The sequence below is a fragment of the Schistocerca gregaria genome, chromosome 2, assembly GCF_023897955.1.
Source record: "Schistocerca gregaria isolate iqSchGreg1 chromosome 2, iqSchGreg1.2, whole genome shotgun sequence".
NCBI classification, from domain to species: domain Eukaryota; kingdom Metazoa; phylum Arthropoda; class Insecta; order Orthoptera; family Acrididae; genus Schistocerca; species Schistocerca gregaria.
In genome coordinates, this window is record NC_064921.1 from 509,288,171 (window position 1) to 509,307,831 (window position 19,661).

Here is a 19,661-nt window from a genome sequence, read left to right on the forward strand (position 1 = left end):
ATGGTGTTGTGCCTTCCACCACATTATTGCCATTTTAATGCAATGGAGCTTGTGTGGGCTCAGACAGAAGTAAAAGTTTTAAGTTAAAAGATGTTGAATTATGAGTGCAGGACGCACTGAGCAAGGCTACTCCCACAAAGCAGAAAAATACTGACAAATACACATGGCACACCTTGGAAGAGGTGTGGAAGCGAGAAGGTGAACTGGAGGAGAGGGTGGAAGAGTTAATAATAAGATCAGGGGATGACAGAAATAGCAGCAGCAATGGTAAAGGTAGTGACAGTGACATAGGAGATGTGGATACTCCTAACACACACTATCAATGTTGTGAAGCCTACCTCTTCCTTAAAATGCAGGTAAGAAATGCTTCTATCCAATAAAATAGTGAATCATCATAATCTTTATTTTATCTTGACTTATTTCCAAACATTCTCTTTTTAATTACGAAGAGAGTGTTTTCAATCCCCCAACATTATCAGTGTTTTTAACACTTCAGTAGTACAGCATTGCAGCAGCCACAAATTTTTCAATTGTGACATTCGCAGATGGGTGAGTGATACAGCATAACAACAATGAATGTTGCAGTAGCATTGGCAAGGTAGCCACCAGCTGTCACGTAACTTCTTTCAGCGGCTTGACTGTAGCAGGTAATTCAAAGAATTTTATTTTTCTATGTTTGCTGAAAGGCACTTCACACACCTCTTCCACCAAAATGTGAATTTGATTAGCAACGGTCTGGAATGTGGAATGGTTATTAAGATGAGAGCAAGAATACTAAAGGTGGTCACTGAGGTAAGTGGGCTGCGATGAAGGTAAGTCAAGCATTAAAGGTAACTTTATCTTCCAACAACTGCCACTCAGTACTTGCTACCTCTTAATGATAGCAGACTTTTAAGAAGAATTCTAAGGGTGAGAAAGAGACTTTTTCTACATATAACAGTACACACCACACAAAATACATGACAAATTTCAAAACAAAAAATGAAACGAAGAATACCTGTTCAGGTGCCACATGGCAGAAGTTTGATATCTTCTCTTTGACAGCCTGCCCAATGGGATTCTCACTGCGGCAGACAATCAGGTCAGGCGACAACCCAAGTCCTCTAAGTTCTCTGACACTTGACTGTGTTGGCTTTGTCTTCGGTTCTCCAGTTGAGCGGGGCTGATAGATTCATGACACATTTTAGTTATCTAAAGATATCTCTCATTGTACTCTTACAATATTTTATGACTTGATGAAAAAAAATCTGTCTAAATCGTGCCATTACACAAAGTGGGAATGCTATACTTACTTGAGGCACCAGGGACACGTGTGCACAGCAAAAGTTCTCTTTTTTGACTCTGAATTGGAACTGGCGGAAAGCTTCAACAAACGGCATACCCTCAATATCACCAATCGTGCCACCAAGCTCAACAATACACACCTATAACATTACAAGAGGTGTTTCACACATACATTACAGTAACTGATATGGATATACCCATACAAAAAATAGAAGTAATGTATGTATTGGAAGGTGACAAGGGTGAAGGGTTTATACCACAGTCAAATCAAAACAGGACTTGTACACACTGGCACTCGAAACAAACAAACAGTACTCTCAGAGAAGGTGGAAGACACGTGGATAAACACATGTATTCAACACTCCACCCGGACATATTAAATATTTTGTAGGTGTTATTGCCAAATTGTAACCACATCTAAGTCTACATCTGAAAGCACAGTCTTCAACGAAGTACAATACTTAGCACGGTAAGTACATTTGTTACTAACACCAGTATACAGACAGAACAGAACTGAATTCCTGGACAGGGAGTGCTGCCATTTATACAAACATCGAAGATACCAACATACAAATATTACAAACACAAGAAATTTCAAGAACCTTCCAAGAATTATTGATAGCAAACACCAATAATGGCTGGTGGTCAGATTTGAACTGGTGATCCATAGCATGCTAACCACTAAACCACACTGCGTGCACCACAGCTCACTGCATTGCCCCCTATCCAAGACAGCAACCAGATGATTTGGAAGTTCCACTGTAGCCTACTACAGTACCTGGGCCCCGACCTTATCAAACGTCCTCTGCATGGCTGCATTTGCAGATTCTCTCATTCTGATCAAGTCGTTACATCCTTTTCACCGTGATGAGGATTGGAGGTGACATCTCCCGCTGAAGTTTTGTGATTGTCAAGCAGGTCTTCAGTTTCCTTCAACGGAAAGTCCCAACATTGATTTGTGCCTCTGACTGTAGTAAAGCTTTAGATGGAGGACATGGACAATGTGTCTGCACTTTTCTCTTCTTGATGAGAAGTAGAGGAGGACAGCTAAGAACGTAGAATGAAATTTTCACTCTACAGCGGAGTGTGCGCTGATTTGAAACTTCCTGGCAGATTAAAACTGTGTGCCGGACTGACTCTAACTCGGGACCTTTGCCTCTCGGGGGAAAGTGCTCTACCGACTTAGCTACCCAAGCACGACTCACGCCCCGTGCTCACAACCCTACTTCTGCCAAAGGTCCCGAGTTCGAGTCTCAGTCCGGCCACATTCTGCAACATCTTTCATCATGTAAGATGATTTTGTCGGCTTCTGTCATATTTGGATTCATAATGTTACATACAACCAAAACATTCTGAATGTTGGACAGTGCTGTTTTTCCATTGTTCTCAGAATGATTTGGAGGTTGCAGATGAACAACGCATGTCTTTCATCAAGTCCTCTTCTACTGAACAAAGACCAGTAAACTGAAATATTCTCTGCACAGAAATTTTCACATGGTTATTGTCTCAGCACCATGCACCCAGTAGAAACCAATAACACAAAATTTTAGAAAGAATATGTCAATCCGAACCATGGAAACAAAAATCAGCAGAGAAAATACAAACTGATATAAGCAAACAGTGCACTCCAAACTATTATTTGTACACTTAAATTTACCATTTCTAAGCCCAAAGGGACTGTTTCAAGTTTGCATCAATTCTAAACAAAGGATGCTGAAGAAAAGTGTACCGGCTGTTCATAGCATTCAATGAGACAGCGGGCTTCAATACAATGGGTAAACAACAGGGAGTCATCTTCCGTACAAGGACAAACCACTTAAACTGAAACTTCCTGACAGACAGGGACTCTACTCTGGGACACTCACCACTGAGCTGCCCAAGCACAACTCAGTCTGTCGTCCCTGCTTTATCTCTGCCAGTACCTCATCTCCTGCTTTGCAGATTTCACATAGATCTCTTGCATAACTTGCAGGACCAACACTCCTGGAAAAAAGGATGTTGCGGAGACACAGCTTGCTTGTGCAAGGCAAAGGACCCAGGTTCAAATCCCAGCCTGGCAGAGTTTTAATCTGCCAGGAAGTTTCTCATCAGCACATACTCCACTCCAGAGTAAAAATTCACTCTGGAAATCATTTATTGCATAATACAACTGAGGGATATTTGCTCACTTGTAAGATGACAAGCATACTGCACTCAGAAGTTTCCAGAGTAGTGTGATAGATACAGCATCAGAATCAAAATTATTGGCAGCCGTGATACTGGAGTTCTGCATGAAATCTCATACTGGCTACAAAATGTCCTGAGTGCACCTAACTAAAACACACACACACACACACACACACACACACACACACACACACACGAAACAGCACCAACATTGTGAATGGCCACAGTAGAGACTGATCAATACTTTCTTTCCAATAGAAGTAACTTTCTTGATCCTGGAGCATGCACTTCATTTTTTATCTGTATCAATAGTAGAAGGCTAAAGACAAAATCTTTGACAACTGGCAAAAGTATTAACCTTTTTCTGAAAACATACCTGCAAGAAACTCAAGAAATTTCTATTAGAATAATAAGTGCCCAGCCACTCTTAGTGCTAAAAATTAACTGATTTTTAGTGTAGACAAGCAATTTTTTTCTTCACAATGAGTTTGGAGGGAGAAATTTTGGACAGCACAAAGTAATGCTTCACAGGGATAACACATGATCTCATTGCTTATGAGCAGATGTATCCCACAGTAAGGCACGGGACAGTATTACATTTTTTTTTTACACTACCAGGAGCTGCTATCAAATGGTGAAGTGGTGGCTCACCTAGAGCTAGGCACACAATTAGTCAGAAACACTCCAGTTGCCAGCTTTGTCTCCTCATGCTAAACAATGTCAATGCTGAAGCCTGAAGCCCCTGATGACCCATAAACATGCACCCATAATCAAAATGGAACCACTTAAAAACCTTGTGGAGTGATGACAGTATTATGAAAAGGATGTCATTACTTCCATATAGAAGAGATGTTGAGTCACAAGCAGGCACAACAACACTACTAAACACACGTTTCGGGCAGAAGGGCTTCTTCCAAAATAGACACCACACACACACACACACACACACACACACACACACACACACACACACAGAGGGAGACAAATGCAGCTCACACACACGACCACTGTCGCTCGTTGCCGCAGCAGACTGTGCCTGACCCCAGCAGCCACAGACAGAGAGAGAGAGAGAGAGAGAGAGAGTGTGTGTGTGTGTGTGTGTGTGTGTGTGTGTGTGTGTTTCAGAAGAAGGCCTTCTGGCCAAAAGCTTACGTGTTTGGTAGTCTTTAAAAGATGCCTGTGTGACTCAACATCTCTGCTTTACAGTAAGTAGCAATCTATACTTTTCATAATATTGCCATTACTCCATCCTGGCTTTTCCACTGTAGAACAACGAGAAGTACTATGTGATTGCCATGTCAATCAATTGATGCCATAATAATGGCAGTGACTGCTCATGTTCAAATTTCACTGTCACCTACTGAACTGTGCGAAAACACTTAAATGATTAGAGGTACTGCTGCCTGAGTCTAAAAAGATGTTGACAAAAGGCAATAAGCAGTAGAAAAGCTTCAAGTATCTCAGTTGCAGGAACTGCTTCATGAAGGACACACAATCACTCAAGAAAACCCCTATGGGAAATGTGACTCCAACATTGAAAATAAGTGCATTCATCAAACAATCAAGCTGACATAATGGGAAATGACATTGCACTGCAAGTGAGTATCACACACAACTAAACACAACATTCTGCACATTGCTACGGCATTTACTGAATTTGTTTACACTTTGAGCTGAAAATATTGACTTCAAACTAGGACACGGTGGTTTCAATGACAAGAAATCTCACTGCATTGGGAGATAACTTTCTGGAAACCACTGTGACTTTGAATGAAAATGCCCACACAGAACACTTATAGAAATACAAAGCATGTCAGGAACATACTAAATATTTAAAAAAATTAAAATTTATAATCAACACAGACAAAAATGAAAGAGGTAAATAATAATGGTAGTTTTTTGTCCTGACAAGACATCTCCCTTAACCAATTCATCGCAAAAGAACAGACTATGACCAAGATGATTTACGTGGTTATCCAGAACTATGAAAAAGATGTAAAGTGTAAGTTTGCATAACAACAGATGGTAAGTTATGATGTGTTCATTTACATTGGAACATTTATTATGCAGGCTTTTTTTTAAGTATTTGAATACGTCTGATGTATCTGCTCAGCCTACTGTGAATATGTACACCACTGGAAAAAAAAAAAAAAATTGGGATGCTACTCACCTAATAGAAGAGTGTCTGAATAGACACTTAGAAACAACAGTAAACTGTTTAAATTTTGAACAAGTCCATGTGTGATCTAGCTTTATAGGCTATAAATTTATATTATTTCTGGCATTTCCATTGATGTAAATTTCCATTTTCTAGTCTCTAAGAGTTTCACTTGCCTGTGGTACAGTTCCATCATCACTGACTGACTGGTGTGCAACTCTTTCAACCCATTCTTGAATTGCATCTGTGATGTGTGGCACAACTAGAAGAAAGGACATTAGTATTCAAACCGAGTTGCAAATGTAAATACATACTCCTCAGTTCATTAGCAGTTGATATGCAACACCTAGACTCACAAAAAGAGGGAAACAAGTAATTGCACACATGCACCATAAAGATTAAGTTTTAGTTTCAACAAGGCAATATAACACAATGTTCATTGTTCTGTAATTTACTGTCACTGCCACATGGAAAGCTTCAAAATTTTTATCAAACACAGTGTCACAAGGTAAAAACTATTCCTGAAACGCAAGAGTGCACTGTCACAGTAACTACATCTTGTCCCAAAAGTAGTTGGTACACCTGACAAATTATAGCCATTTCTCAATTATCAGCAGCAGATGCCTGATGTCACATCTGCTGTCCCCAGGAAATTACCATCAGCTGCTAGTTTATGAGATGTTCTAGTTAATCAATTACTCTTGAAAATCAGAACAACACTAGAACATCTCAGCGAGACTATTGAAAAAACTTAATTTGTCTCTGCACACAGCAAAATTCTGCAGAGAATCTCACTTCTTTCATCATTAGTCCTCATAATTCTCAACAGCCTACTACAGCACACCATCTCAAATGCTCTGGTTTCCTTCTATATGAATTTTTAAAGACAGTAACAGAAGTGCAAACTGTGTTGGGACTTAGATCATGCTTCAACATTGCCCATTGTCACAAGAGGGCAGCTGAGTCATGGGTGGCTAAGAAAGCAAGAGAAAAGACAACTAAACTTTGCTATGGGCTATCCACATCCTGGTTTTTTTCACAGTACAACACAAATGTTGGCAACCCTTGCACTTGTATGACTGGTGGCAACCAATTGGTGACGCATTCGTAGATAAAATGACAAGCTGTTAGTTGGGAAATGAGAAAATACGAATTACTCACGTTATTTCTGCAAAAATATATTTTTTGTCAGATATTGAAACTTACGATGTAAATAAAGATCAAAATACATAATTTTACTTGCAGTGATGGGCTCAAACAAATTACTCATGTTGTGTAGATGGCCCTCCCTTCAGATTTTAATATTGCAGTACATTCCTGTTTCTATTGTTAATATCTCTGGCAATTTGCATGGTGAAATATTATTAACAATTTATTCTGAAATTTGGAACGTTGAGTTGGCGACGGACAGGTATGAATTATTCTTGTTTTAAGGATGGCCCTTTATTAATTTTCTACTTTTGCTGCAACTCTGTATTTCTGTTATCAATTGCTATAGGCAATTTTTAAATGTTGGAACCGTTATTATGGGATCTGTATAATTATGGAAACTTTTGTTTTCTGATTGTCTGATCAGAGGTAATTTGTAAACAATAGTGATTTTTTGTCCCAATAAGAGAAATTACACGCATTGTGTAGGCAGCGTTATCTTTACTTTCTGCTGTTACTGCATCCTATTATCTGTATTATGGCATGTAGCCTAGTAATGTCTAGATTAAGGGGAAAGGCGACACTTGAGTTGCAAGAAGGCCAAGGTAATGAATGCGAAAGCAAAGAACCTAGTTACGAAGACAGCCTGATCTCTAGGGTAGCCCAAAGCCTTGGTTAGGTCAGAAGGCAACAGTTTGGTTGAGAGTTTGGGAAGCCAATGAATATAAAAGCGAAGAAACTTGTGGTGACAAGACTGACCGGGAGCATAGCCCGAGGTCTATGAAAGAGATATTGGCAGTGAAAAATAGGTTGTAGCACACAAGTTCCAGTAACATCCTTCTTATATGCTGCACAGATTTTCCTGATCTGACAATATCAAAAAGGAGTGGGGCTGTGTAATAGGTGTTATATCACCCCAAGCCAAACAAAAATTTTACTGAAAATATAATGCAATTGGTTAGATAAAAAAAATCTACTCACAAGTGGCACCAGGAGAGCACACACATTCAATTTGCAAGTTTTTTGGAGCCAGTGGCTCCTCCTCCTCCTGGCAGATGCGTTGGAGGGGATGGAAGAAGGGAGAAGGAAAAGGACTTGTGAGGTTTAGGAGATGAGGGCAGTTTGGAAAAGTCCACAACCCCAAGTCAGGGGAGACTCACATTTATGGATCATATGTTAAGACTTATTGTTGAGGGTCTGCACAAGATGAGATCTGAAAACCTGAAAGTTTAAAGGTGGAAGGTTGAGTAATACACAAGAGAGATATTACTGCTAAAATACTGTGCACAAGTTAATGCAAGTGGAAAGCTAAGTGCACAAAGTGCATTCTATCTGATTTTTTATTTTTTTGGGGGGAGAGAGTGGGGGGGAGGGGAGGGGGGTAGACAGGTCGGAAAACGAAAGATCTAGAAAATCAAACAGAAGGGAAGGAAGGAGTAAATACTGTGAAGAAATTCTGAGACTGAAGTCTTTTCAAAGCTCATCCCGTGCAGTTCCCAACAATCAGTCTTTTCTTCTCATCCCACCCAGTAGGGATCTCCTGATCCAGAGTTGTTGGCAACTTTTCCCAACTCTGCCCCATTTCCTATATCTCACCAGAACTTTTCCTTCACACTCTTACTTCACTTTCAACCTTTCTGCTAGAAGCGGGAGCCACAGGCTCTGACAGCTTACAAATTTAAATACCATTCCTTTATATGTGTATTCTCTTGCTGTGGCTTGCTTGGAGAGTAGCTTTTTATCTATCCAGTTACATTACATTTTGAAAAACCTGTTACTTTCATTGAAAAATTTTACAGAAGTGTATATATTTTCACAGACATTACCTTTTAATTTTCTGGTCTGAGTTTGTTAGTCTCTAATTACCTTAGAAGGCATTTTGAAGACAGAATTTGATTTCACTTCATTGTACTTTCAACCTCGGTCTCCAAACGAATTCGCTACAGGGACCTTGTCTTTATGGAACACAAAGGCAATGTAGTTAACTTATGTGTGTCACATGGTTTCATAGCCAGTTGCAGAAAGTGTCCAAAGTGTGGTGGAGATATGGGCCTTATTTCTTGTTCAAAAGGTACAGATGGTGTGCAGTGGAGCTGCAAAAAGAGCAATCACTGAGTTAGTTGCAGAATTCAAAATATTATTGATTTGAGGGAAGCAAGTTAAGTATTGCAAAAATTCTACAACTAACTTGTCTCTGGGTGGGAAAGTGAAGAAATTTTTTCATTACCAATGAACTGCAGTGACCCGAGAAGTAGCAGATTGGAAAAGTTCCTACATAAAAGTGTGTACTGAAATGTATTACAAAGAATGTGAGAAACCTGGTTGAGATGGAGTCACTGTGGAAATCAATATGGCTATGTTCAGAAGAAGAAAATTGGCAGCGGGAACAAAACGACATGAATGTTGGGTTTTTTTTTTTTTTTTCTTTTTTTTCCAAAGTTGTTATATAAAGAAGGTGCTGCACAGTATCATCAAACAGTACACTTTTTCAGGAACAACCATAATTTCTGACTGCTTTATGCCATACAAATGTTTGAATGATGAAAGGTTGAAGTACTTTACAATTAAGGGAGGTAGGACATCAAATGTGCCAAGTTGGAGCAGTAGAGGCACCATAGGACATTTTAATTTCCACTGTCTACACTTTTACAAATAAATTCATAAAACTGTCAGCAAGACCAGGAAGAATTCAGGATTTACACTCATAGCAGTGGAAGTTTAAAAATATAACAAAATAATTATTTTTTTTAATTTGAAATTTCATCATTTTTTCCACTTACAGTTGGCTGCATTTGTTTCTTTACGTACACTTTTCTTCATAAGTAAGAGAGATTCTTTGATGAATTTTGCACAGCATACAAAACATACTTACAGGTTTATGAAACTTTAGACTTTTCCAAATCTATTAAAAACTGTGGTAAAAATTGAGAAATTTTATAGTTAGTTAAGTTTTTTCTAAATATGAATTTTAAAATGTAACAGCTCATTCATTTTTTCATAAATTAATTAAATCTAGATTTGTCAAAATACAGACAGTGGAAATTAAAATGTTCTGCAGTGCCCCTCCTGCTCAAAGTCAACCCGTTTGATGTCCTACCCCCCCCTTAACCATAAAGTGACATTTAAGGAACCTGAAACAGATGGACACAAATAGAGCTGAATGCACCTGATCAGACATAATGAGATCTCTTAATATGACAATACAGTCCAAAAACTATTTGATAGTTATCTGTTTGAATACGTGTGGTGCACATTGTGAAAAGAAGGATTTAAAGCACTTCATAATGACCACAGCAACTGTGTACAAGCCGTAGAGTGATTTTCATTCCAATAAAATCCTGATGTCATTTTTATGTATTCTGGAATTTATTAACTATTTCTACATTATTATTTTCTTGAAGATAAGTCTCCTTCTATGAAAATAAATAAAAGGGCACTTCTTTTTATGTCGCCCATGTTTTGCTTCCTTTTACTTACAAAGCATCATTAGTGTCTTGTAATCCATAGCATCCCATAAATACAAAGAGCCACAACCTGTGTACCACAAAAATAAAGTCTTATTTTGTTGCATAAACAGGCCCCATCTGCAAGAATATACTGGTGCTAACATTTGCGTTAAACTGTTTATTATGTGTTTCTGTATGTCCATGTTTTTCTGATACATTTCTGTTCCATCATACCAAGATATATATTACACTGAAGGATGCTACGTTGAAATGCAATGTTTGTTTCATCCACGACTGAAACCAAAACATCGTTCTTATTGGCTATACAAATCAGCTTTTCCGCCATATTACGGTGCCTACCACCAGTCGCAGCAGGCATTACCACCATACACTTCTAGGTAAGAGCACCAACAGCCCTTTGTAAAGTTTTACCAGAAATGCTTATGAAGCTGAAATATAGATGCGCTTTAATGTACATGAACTTGTGTTTAGAATCATCTGCAAGATATACTTTGTGATCCTGCAGCACTTACACCACAAAATGAAACAGTGGTGCACCTGCCGGGACCCCATAACAGATGCATCTTATATGAGCAGTGATAATCCACAACATTGCTGGAGCCCACCCACGGTCATCTTGCAGACATATATTTAAGGATCTAGGGATCCTCACAGTAACCTCACAGTATATATATATTCACTTATGAAATTTGTTGTTAATAATCCAGCCCAGTTCAAAAGTAATAGCAGTGTGCATAGCTAAACACCAGGAGAAAGGATGATCTTCACTATGCAGGGTTAAATCCGACTTTGGCACAGAAGGGGGTAAATTATGCTGCCACAAAAGACTTTGGTCACCTACCAAACAGCATCATAAGCCTGACAGATAGTCAACCAACATTTAAAAATAAATTAAAAGAATTTCTAGATGACAATTCCATCTACTCATTGGCTGAATTTTTTGATATAAATTAAGGGAGGGAAAAAACTAACTTAAGCATTAGTGTCATGCAATATTTTGTGTAATGTAATATCTTGTACAGACATCTTTCATTAACCTGACACGTTCCACATCATTACGAAGTGTCGTATTCATGATCTATGGAACAAGTATTAATCTAATCTAAACTAATCTAATCTAGTTAAACTGAAAGCTGTCTTGGAGCACAACTGTTGCCATGGCTACCCTAGCACCAGATACACCACCTCCGCCCAAATCTGCTTGACTAACTACATTCTCATCCATAATTAATTCTTCTTTTAATGCAAAATCTACAGCAAATTCGTGAAACTTTCACAAGTAGATGCACAGCACCTTTCTACAATAATCTGGCTCAGTGACAAAGAAATCAAGTGTTCTCTCCTGGAATCTCGTGCACTGGATTGCAACTGGAGTCACAACTGTAGTGGTGATGAGTATGGAGCTGTTGTGGATGCATGGCAACATGACCCCATGAAGTTGTGAGATCAAGCGCAGTCTAAGAGCAAGTCAGTGGTGAGGGGCCTTCCAGACCAGCTGTTTGGAGTACAGTGTCTGCACTCCATGGTTGGTTGGTTGGTTGGTTTGTGGGATTAAAGGGACCAGACTACTATGGTCATCGGCCCCTTGTTCCATAAAAACTAAAACCACCCGAAGAGAATAAAAAACGAACAACAGGAAAGACAGCAGACGAAACAGGACATGAAATACTCTGACAGAGACCAGACAAAACAAATTAAAACACACAGTGTGACGGTGGTTGGCCGACCGTAGAGAAAAAGAGGAAAAGCCAACCACCAAGAACACTTTAAAAACTCAGTTTAAAATCAGAGGCTAAAAGCCAGAATCAACACTTAAAAAAACCACTCAGATTAAAGGATAAAAACCCCCTGCCCAAATAAAACACAAAACCAAGTCCACCATGGCAGAGTCATCTGATAAAAGAGCAGAGAGCGTGTCAGGCATTGCAAAAGTCTGCCTGAGCACGGTTAAAAGGGCGCACTCCGACAGTATATTGACCACCATCAAGGACGCCCCACAATGACAAAGAGGGGGATACTCACGACACAGTAAATAACTGTGCGTGAGTCGGGTGTGGCCAATGCGGAGCCGACAAAGGACGACTCAGTCCCTGCGGTTGGCTCGCATGGATGACCGCCACACAGTCGTGTCCTTGACGGCACGGAGTTTGTTAGGGTGGTCAGACTGCGCCATTCAGCATCCCAAAACGAGAGAACTGTGCAGCGTAAGACTGCTCGCAAATCAGCCGCCAGGAGGCCAATCTCCAGAGATTGCGCACTGATGGCCTCTTTCGCCAGGCGGTCAACAGTTTCATTGCCGGGTATACCAACATGGCCTGGGGTCCAAACAAAGACCACAGACCTACCGCTACGGGCGAGAGTATGCAGGGACTGCTGGATAGCCATCACCAGACGAGAACGAGGGAAAAACTGGTCGAGAGCTCGTAAACCGCTCAGGGAATCGCTACAGATAACTAAGGACTCACCTGAGCAGGCGCGGATATACTCTAAGGCACGAAAGATGGCGACCAGCTCAGCAGTGTAAACACTGCAGCCAGCCGGCAATGAACGTTGTTCAGAATGGTCCCCTAGAGTTTGTGCATAACCGACACGACCAGCAACCATCGAACCGTCAGTGTAGACAAAGCCAGAGACCTGATACGTGGCCAGGATGGAATAAAAGTGGCGTCGGAAAGCCTCCGGAGGGACTAAGTCCTTCGGGCCCTGTGCCAAGTCGAGCCGAAGGCAAGGGCGAGGCACACACCACAGGGGTGTACGCAGAGGGGCCCGGAAAGGAGGTGGAACAGGAAACACCCAAGCCAGGAAAGAAGCTGTTTGACACGTAAGGCGATCGGACAACCCAACCGGGGCCGACGTTCTGCCAGATGAACGACTGACTGCGGGAAGAGGACATGAAAATTTGGATGACCGAGCAAGCTAAAAACATGGGCAGCATAAGCAGCCAGTAATTGTTGGCGTCGTAACCGCAGTGGAGATACCTGCCTCCACAAGTATGCTGTCCACAGGGCTGGTTCGGAAGGCACCAGTAGCAAGGCGTATCCCACTGTGGAGGATTGGGTCCAGCACCCGCAATGCAGATGGGGATGCTGAGCCATAAGCCAGACACCCGTAGTCCAGACGGGACTGGATTAACGCCTGGTAAAGCCGTAGGAGAGTAGATCGGTCGGTGCCCCACCTGGTGTGGCTCAGGCATCGCATAGCATTTAGATGCCGCCAACACGCCTGTTAAGCTGCCGAATATGAGGCAGCCAAGTCAACCGGGCATCAAAAACCATCCCCAAAAACCTATGTGACTCCACCACTTTAAGAAGCTCGCCGTCAAGATAAAGCCGCGGCTCCGGGTGAACAGTGCGTCGCCGGCAGAAATGCATAACGCAGGTCTTGGCTGCGGAAAACTGAAAACCATGCGCTACAGCCCAAGACTGCGCCTTGCGGATTGCGCCCTGTAGCTGACGTTCAGCAGCTGCAATGCCAATAGAGCTGTAGTAAAGGCAGAAGTCGTCAGCATACAGGGAAGCGGAGACAGTATTTCCCACGGCCGCAGCGAGCCCGTTAATAGCTATTAAAAACAGACACACACTGAGAACAGAACCCTGTGGCACATCATTCTCCTGGACTTGGAAGGAGCTATATGAGGCCGCGACGTGCTCGCGGAAGGTACGATACGACAGAAAATTGCGGATATAGATCGGCAGAGGGCCCAGAAGACCCCATCCATGAAGCGTAGAAAGGATGTGATGATGCCACGTCGTATCATACGCCTTCCGCATGTCGAAAAAGACAGCAACCAGACGCTGACGGCGGGCAAAGGCAGTACGGATGTCCGACTCCAGGCTCACCAGATTGTCGGCGGCGGAGCGGCCTTTACGGAACCCACCCTGAGACGGAGCCATAAGGCCTCGAGACTCAAGCGCCAGCTCACCATCCGTTCAAGCAACTTGCAATGAACGTTGGTGAGGCTAATGGGACGGTAGCTGTCCACCTCCAAAGTGTTCTTCCCTGGTTTCAGAATGGGGACAACAAGACTTTCCCGTCATTGCAACAGAAACTCACCCTCGACCCAAATGCGGTTGTAAAGATCGAGGAGGCGTCGCTGGCAGTCCACTGAAAGGTGTTTCAGCATCTGAGAGTGGATGCTATCTGGCCCAGGAGCGGTATCAGGACAAGCGGCGAGGGCACTTCAAAATTCCCACTCACTGAATGGAACACTGTACAATTCAGGATGGTGAGTGCGAAAAGAAAGACTCTGACGTTCTATCCGCTCCTTAATGGAGCGGAAGCCCAAGGGGTAGTTGGCAGAAGCGGAATTCATAGCAAAGTGCTCTGCCAAGCGGTTTGCAATGACGTCGGAGTCAGTACAAACTGCTCCATTCAGTGAGAGCGCAAGGACACTGACAGGGGTCCGATAGCCATAGAGGCGGTGAATCTTGGCCCAGACCTGCGATGGAGTGACATGGAGGCCAATGGTGGACACATACCACTCCCAGCACTCCTGCTTGCGTTGGCGGATAATGCAGCGGGCTCGCGCACTTAGCCGTTTGAAGGCGATAATGTGGTCGATTGAGGGATGTCGCTTGTGACGCTGGAGCGCCCGCCGGCGAGCTTTAATCGCTTCAGCGATCTCAGGCGACCACCAAGGCACAATCCGCCACCGAAGGGACCCAGAAGAACGGGCAATGGCAGATTCGGTGGCAGTAACGATGCTGGTGGTGACCAATTGAACCACTGCATCAATGGCATCGTTAGAGAGAGGCTCAATAGCGGCAGTGGAGAACAAGTCCCAGTCAGCCTGATTCATAGCCCATCTGCTAGGGCGCCCAGAAGACTGACGCTGTGGTAGTGACAGAAAGATCGGAAAGTGGTCACTACCACAAAGGTCGTCATGCACTCTCCATTGGACAGACGGTAAGAGGCTAGGGCTACAGATTGACAGGTCAATGGCGGAGTATGTGCCATGCGCCACACTGAAGTGTGTGAAGGCACCATCATTTAAGATCGAGAGATAGAGCTGCGTCAATAAATGCTCAACGATGGCGCCTCGACCTGTTGCCACTGACCCACCCCACAGATGGTTATGGGCATTTAAGCCGCCCAGTAACAGGAAAGGTGGAGGCAACTGAGCTATCAGAGCAGCCAGGACATGCTGCGCGACATCACCATCCGGTGGAAGGTAAAGACTGCAGACGGTAACAGCCTGTGGCGTTCACACCCGAACAGCGACAGCCTCTAAAGGTGTGTGGAGAGGTACAGACTCGCTGTGAAGAGAGTTCAGGACATACATGCAGACGCCACCAGACACCCTTTCATAAGCTGCCCGGTTCTTATAATAACACCGATAGCCACGGAGGGCGGGGGTTCGCATTGCCGGAAACCAAGTTTCCTGCAGAGCAATGCAGAGGAAAGGGTGAAGGCTGATAAGTTGGCGGAGCTCAGCTAGATAGTGGAAGAAACCGCTGCAGTTCCACTGGAGGATGGTGTTGTCCATGGCTGAGAAAGGCGTGACGGGACTGGGAAGGGAGATTACACCGCTGGGTCACCTGCTGCCTCCGATTTAGCACCTGTGATAGTGCTTTCCATGGCGTCTGATGAACCGGCGAGATTGAGGTCCTCAGCAGACGCCAGAATCTCCACCGCATCCTCAGACGCAGAGCTGGAAGGTTGCGGTGGGATGGCTGCCACCGCGAGTTACTTGGGCTGAGAGCTCTTCTTGGGTTTCTCACGCCGTTCCTTGGGTCGCACCGGCTGGGAGGGCTTAACCGATTCAGTCTCCGGGACAGAGGAGGATCGTGAAGCCCTACGACCAGCTGATTGCGGGCACTTATGCCATTGTCGGTCGTCAGGCTTCTCGCTGGCGGAAACCTGGGAAGGGAGGGACCCAAGAGACTCCTTTCGAGCATGAGAAGCCGAAGAAGTTGGACACTTCTGCGGCTTAGAAGTGGGGACGGACGTCCCCGGTGGGTGGGATGGTGTTGCTCCTGAGGTAGGTGGCGCAGGAGCAACCCGGTGGGTAGAGCCCCCCCACTGGCGTGGGGGCAGGAGGAGTTTTACTATTCGTCGATCCGGCCACAATTGGAGAAACAGGTGTTGTAGCAGCAGCATAGGAAGATGTCATTCTCACAGGATGGGGTCGGTCGTATTTCCTCTTGGCCTCAGTATAGGCTAGTCGGTCCAGGGTCTTGTATTCCATGATTTTACGCTCTTTCTGGAAAATTCGGCAGTCTGGCGAGCAAGGTGAATGGTGCTCCCCGCAGTTGACACAGATGAGAGGCGGGGCACATGGAGTATTGGGATGTGATGGGCGTCCGCAATCTCGACATGTGAGGCTGGAAGTGCAGCGAGAAGACATATGGCCGAACTTCCAGCACTTAAAGCACCGCATCAGGAGAGGGATATAGGGCTTAACGTCACATCGGTAGACCATCACCTTGACTTTTTCCGGTAATGTATCCCCTTCGAAGGCCAAGATGAAGGCACCGGTAGCAATCTGATTTTCCTTCGGACCCCGATGAACCTCCGGACGAAATGTACACCTCGGCGCTCTAAATTGGCGCGCAGCTCTTCATCAGACTGCAAAAGAAGATTCCTATGGTAAATAACTCCCTGGGCCATATTTAAACTCTTATGGGGTGTGATCGTAACGGCAACATCCCCCAACTTGTCACAAGCGAGTAACTGTCGTGACTGGGCAGAGGATGCCGTTTGTATCACGACTGACCCAGAGCGCATTTTTGACAAGCCCTCCACCTCCCCAAACTTGTCATCTAAAAGCTCGACGAAGAACTGAGGCTTTGTGGAGAGATAAGACTCCCCATCAACCCTCGTACAAACTAAGAAGCAGGGCGAATAACTGCTACTGCCGTCCTGAGACTTACGTTCCTCCCACGGTGTGGCCAGGGAGGGGAACGTTTTCGAATCATACTTCTGAGCATTAAACTGAGCCCGAGAACGTTTAGAGACTGCTGGCGGCTGGCCACCAGTGAGAGACGGTGTACCACACTTCATTGCGGGTCGTCCGCCCTGATGCCACCTACGCCGACCAAGGGCCCTCCCCACGGGCGCCACCCAGCCACGGCAAAAGCCACCTGGCAGGATGGACGTTGCCGGGAGTCCCGATACCCCAGGAGGATAGGCATCTACTCCTTGGCATACGTGGGGAGATAACGGCGCAGGCATCAGTAGAGCGATCCCTGTGTTGTCAGGGGGCTACAACCAACAGGGTACATGGCGGCCCCACCACAACGGACTGGCTACCGTTCTGGATGTTAGGTAACATGTGTTCCATGGTCGCCGTCGGTGCAGAAAGAGGCACTGCACAGTGCAAGGTGTTATCTGCACGCAGAAAAAGAGTCATGCCCAAGAGATGGAGAGCGGACAGGACTGCAGTTCAACTATGTATAAACTGGCGAAAGGTCTGATCGCAAGATGGACACAATGCACCAAGTAAGGCGCCCTTCCCCAATCGGCTCACTCTTCGGAAAATTTTGAGAGATGGAGGTCAAACCCAACAGGGGACCATCATACATGGCCGAAAAGTTTGAGACTCCTTTTAGTCGCCTCTTACGACAGGCAGGAATACCGCGGGCCTATTCTAACCCCCGAACCCGCAGGGGGATCTGCACTCCATGTGAAGGAAAGGTGGGGTCTACCGGAGCAGCTGCCGCGTTCAGTGGATGTCATCCTGGCAAAGGCGTGAGATGGCACTGTATGTTGAGTATCAGTAGCGGCAGTGGCAGTTGTGGTCCTAAACTTAGGTTTGAGGGCAACTGGTAGGTCATTAGGCTTGGGTGCAACTGGTAGACTGCTGGCCTCCGGGGCAGCTGATAGGCTGTCTGGAGCCCAGAGCTGAATTTTTCATCAAGTGGCAGAGCAGCAACCTAGGTACCCATCAACGGAGGTATACAGGCACAATATAACATGGACATGCAAACTCACAGATGTGAATAGGTGGCTGCAACTGCAGCACTGTTTACAGCATCCTGCACACCATTTACTGGCACAGCTTGCACGTCCAACGTGCTGTGGTGGTTGCAGGACACTTGGCAGTAAACAGTTCAGAGACTCTTCTGCTGATAAACAATTTCCTGAGGTACAGTGAGGCCATACCTGGTCCACGAATCATTGCCATGAGTGTGGTGGCCAAATATGCAGGAGCCCAATGCTGCATATACTACCATCTCCATTTTTACAATAGCTCTCCATCCAATGCCAAAAACTTCATACCCTATATAGGCTTGCAACACATGGACAAAGAATCTGTTGTGGGAAGCATGGTTACCCAAATATGCTAGTAGTGCCACTAGAACTTTCTATCTAAATTATCTTAGACAGATGAGACTGCAAGAGCAAAAGCTGTTAAGATACGTTTAAAAACTAACTGAGCAATAAGGAACATCACAAACAAAATCCCAGACTTACATGTGGAAGTTTTCTTCATTACAAATTCCTTCTAAATCACACTTACAACTTGTTGGATGTTAATGTTAAAAAATGTATCAGCTCAACCACTTGTTTATAGTGTAAAACACTAAGATTGACGGGCTTCGGAAGTCTAGCTTCCATCATCAGAATAATAAAAAGTAAAAGACCCTGTTAAAACTCGCTAAAATGGAACATGCACCAGGCACAATATAACTGATAATAAAATTAAAACATCTTGCCTACTTCCCTTGGTGCAGCCGTGTCTTCCAAGGTGCATCTCCACACAGAAGCCACGATGTTTTAATTTTATTATCAATTTTATTGTGCCTGGCGCATATTCCATTTTAGCGAGTTTCAACAGGTTCTTTTACTTTTTATTATTCTGATGATGGAAGCTTGACTTCCAAAATGTGTCAATCTTAGTGTTTTACACTATAAACAAGTGGCTGAGCCTATATATTTTTTAACATTGACGTTCACAACCACGACCTCTCATCCAGTATGGATAAAATCATTGTTTGGTGTTACTTAAGTTTCAGCATACCACCACCGCCGTGTAGTGACCACATGAACCAAGCATCTCCAACCCAGACAGTTATCAGCTTCTCTTACAATATACTGAAGAAGTTTAGGAAAAGGGGTATATTTCGAAAAAGTCGCCTGGAACAGTAAATCAGGGGAGGCTTGCCAGACAGTGTGAGATGGAATGACTGACTGTTGGGGACTCCATTGGACCCAATTTGAAAGTCTGAGAGCTGAAAAGTGGAAGACAGGGTAATATGCAAAACATATTACTGCAAAAACATCATGCACGATAGACAGGTAATGAAAGATGTAGGAAACTGAAACCGAGTGGAGAAAGGAGTAGTTACTGTGAAGAAATGCTGAGACAGAAGAAATTAAGATAAATTAAGGTCAGGTGGCTGGAGAGAACCAAGGACATGTTGTAGTGCTAGTTCCCACCTGTAGGGTTCAGAGAAACTGTCGTCTGGGGGAAGAATCTAGATGGCGCATGTGGT

At 43.9% G+C, this 19,661-nt stretch overlaps 1 protein-coding gene across 3 annotated transcripts in view; it reads right to left on the reverse strand.

The window, feature by feature from the left end:
* Positions 1–19,661, reverse strand: part of LOC126329083 (CTP synthase) — an 88,830-nt gene that overhangs the window by 64,150 nt on the left and 5,019 nt on the right. For all 3 annotated transcript variants that reach the window (XM_049996114.1, XM_049996122.1, XM_049996125.1), the window contains exons 3-5: positions 5,785–5,870; positions 1,293–1,424; positions 998–1,162 (exon numbers count right to left, since the gene is read on the reverse strand). In XM_049996114.1, coding sequence (XP_049852071.1) covers positions 998–1,162; positions 1,293–1,424; positions 5,785–5,870 — 383 coding nt within the window. The remainder of the gene's footprint in view (positions 1–997; positions 1,163–1,292; positions 1,425–5,784; positions 5,871–19,661) is intronic.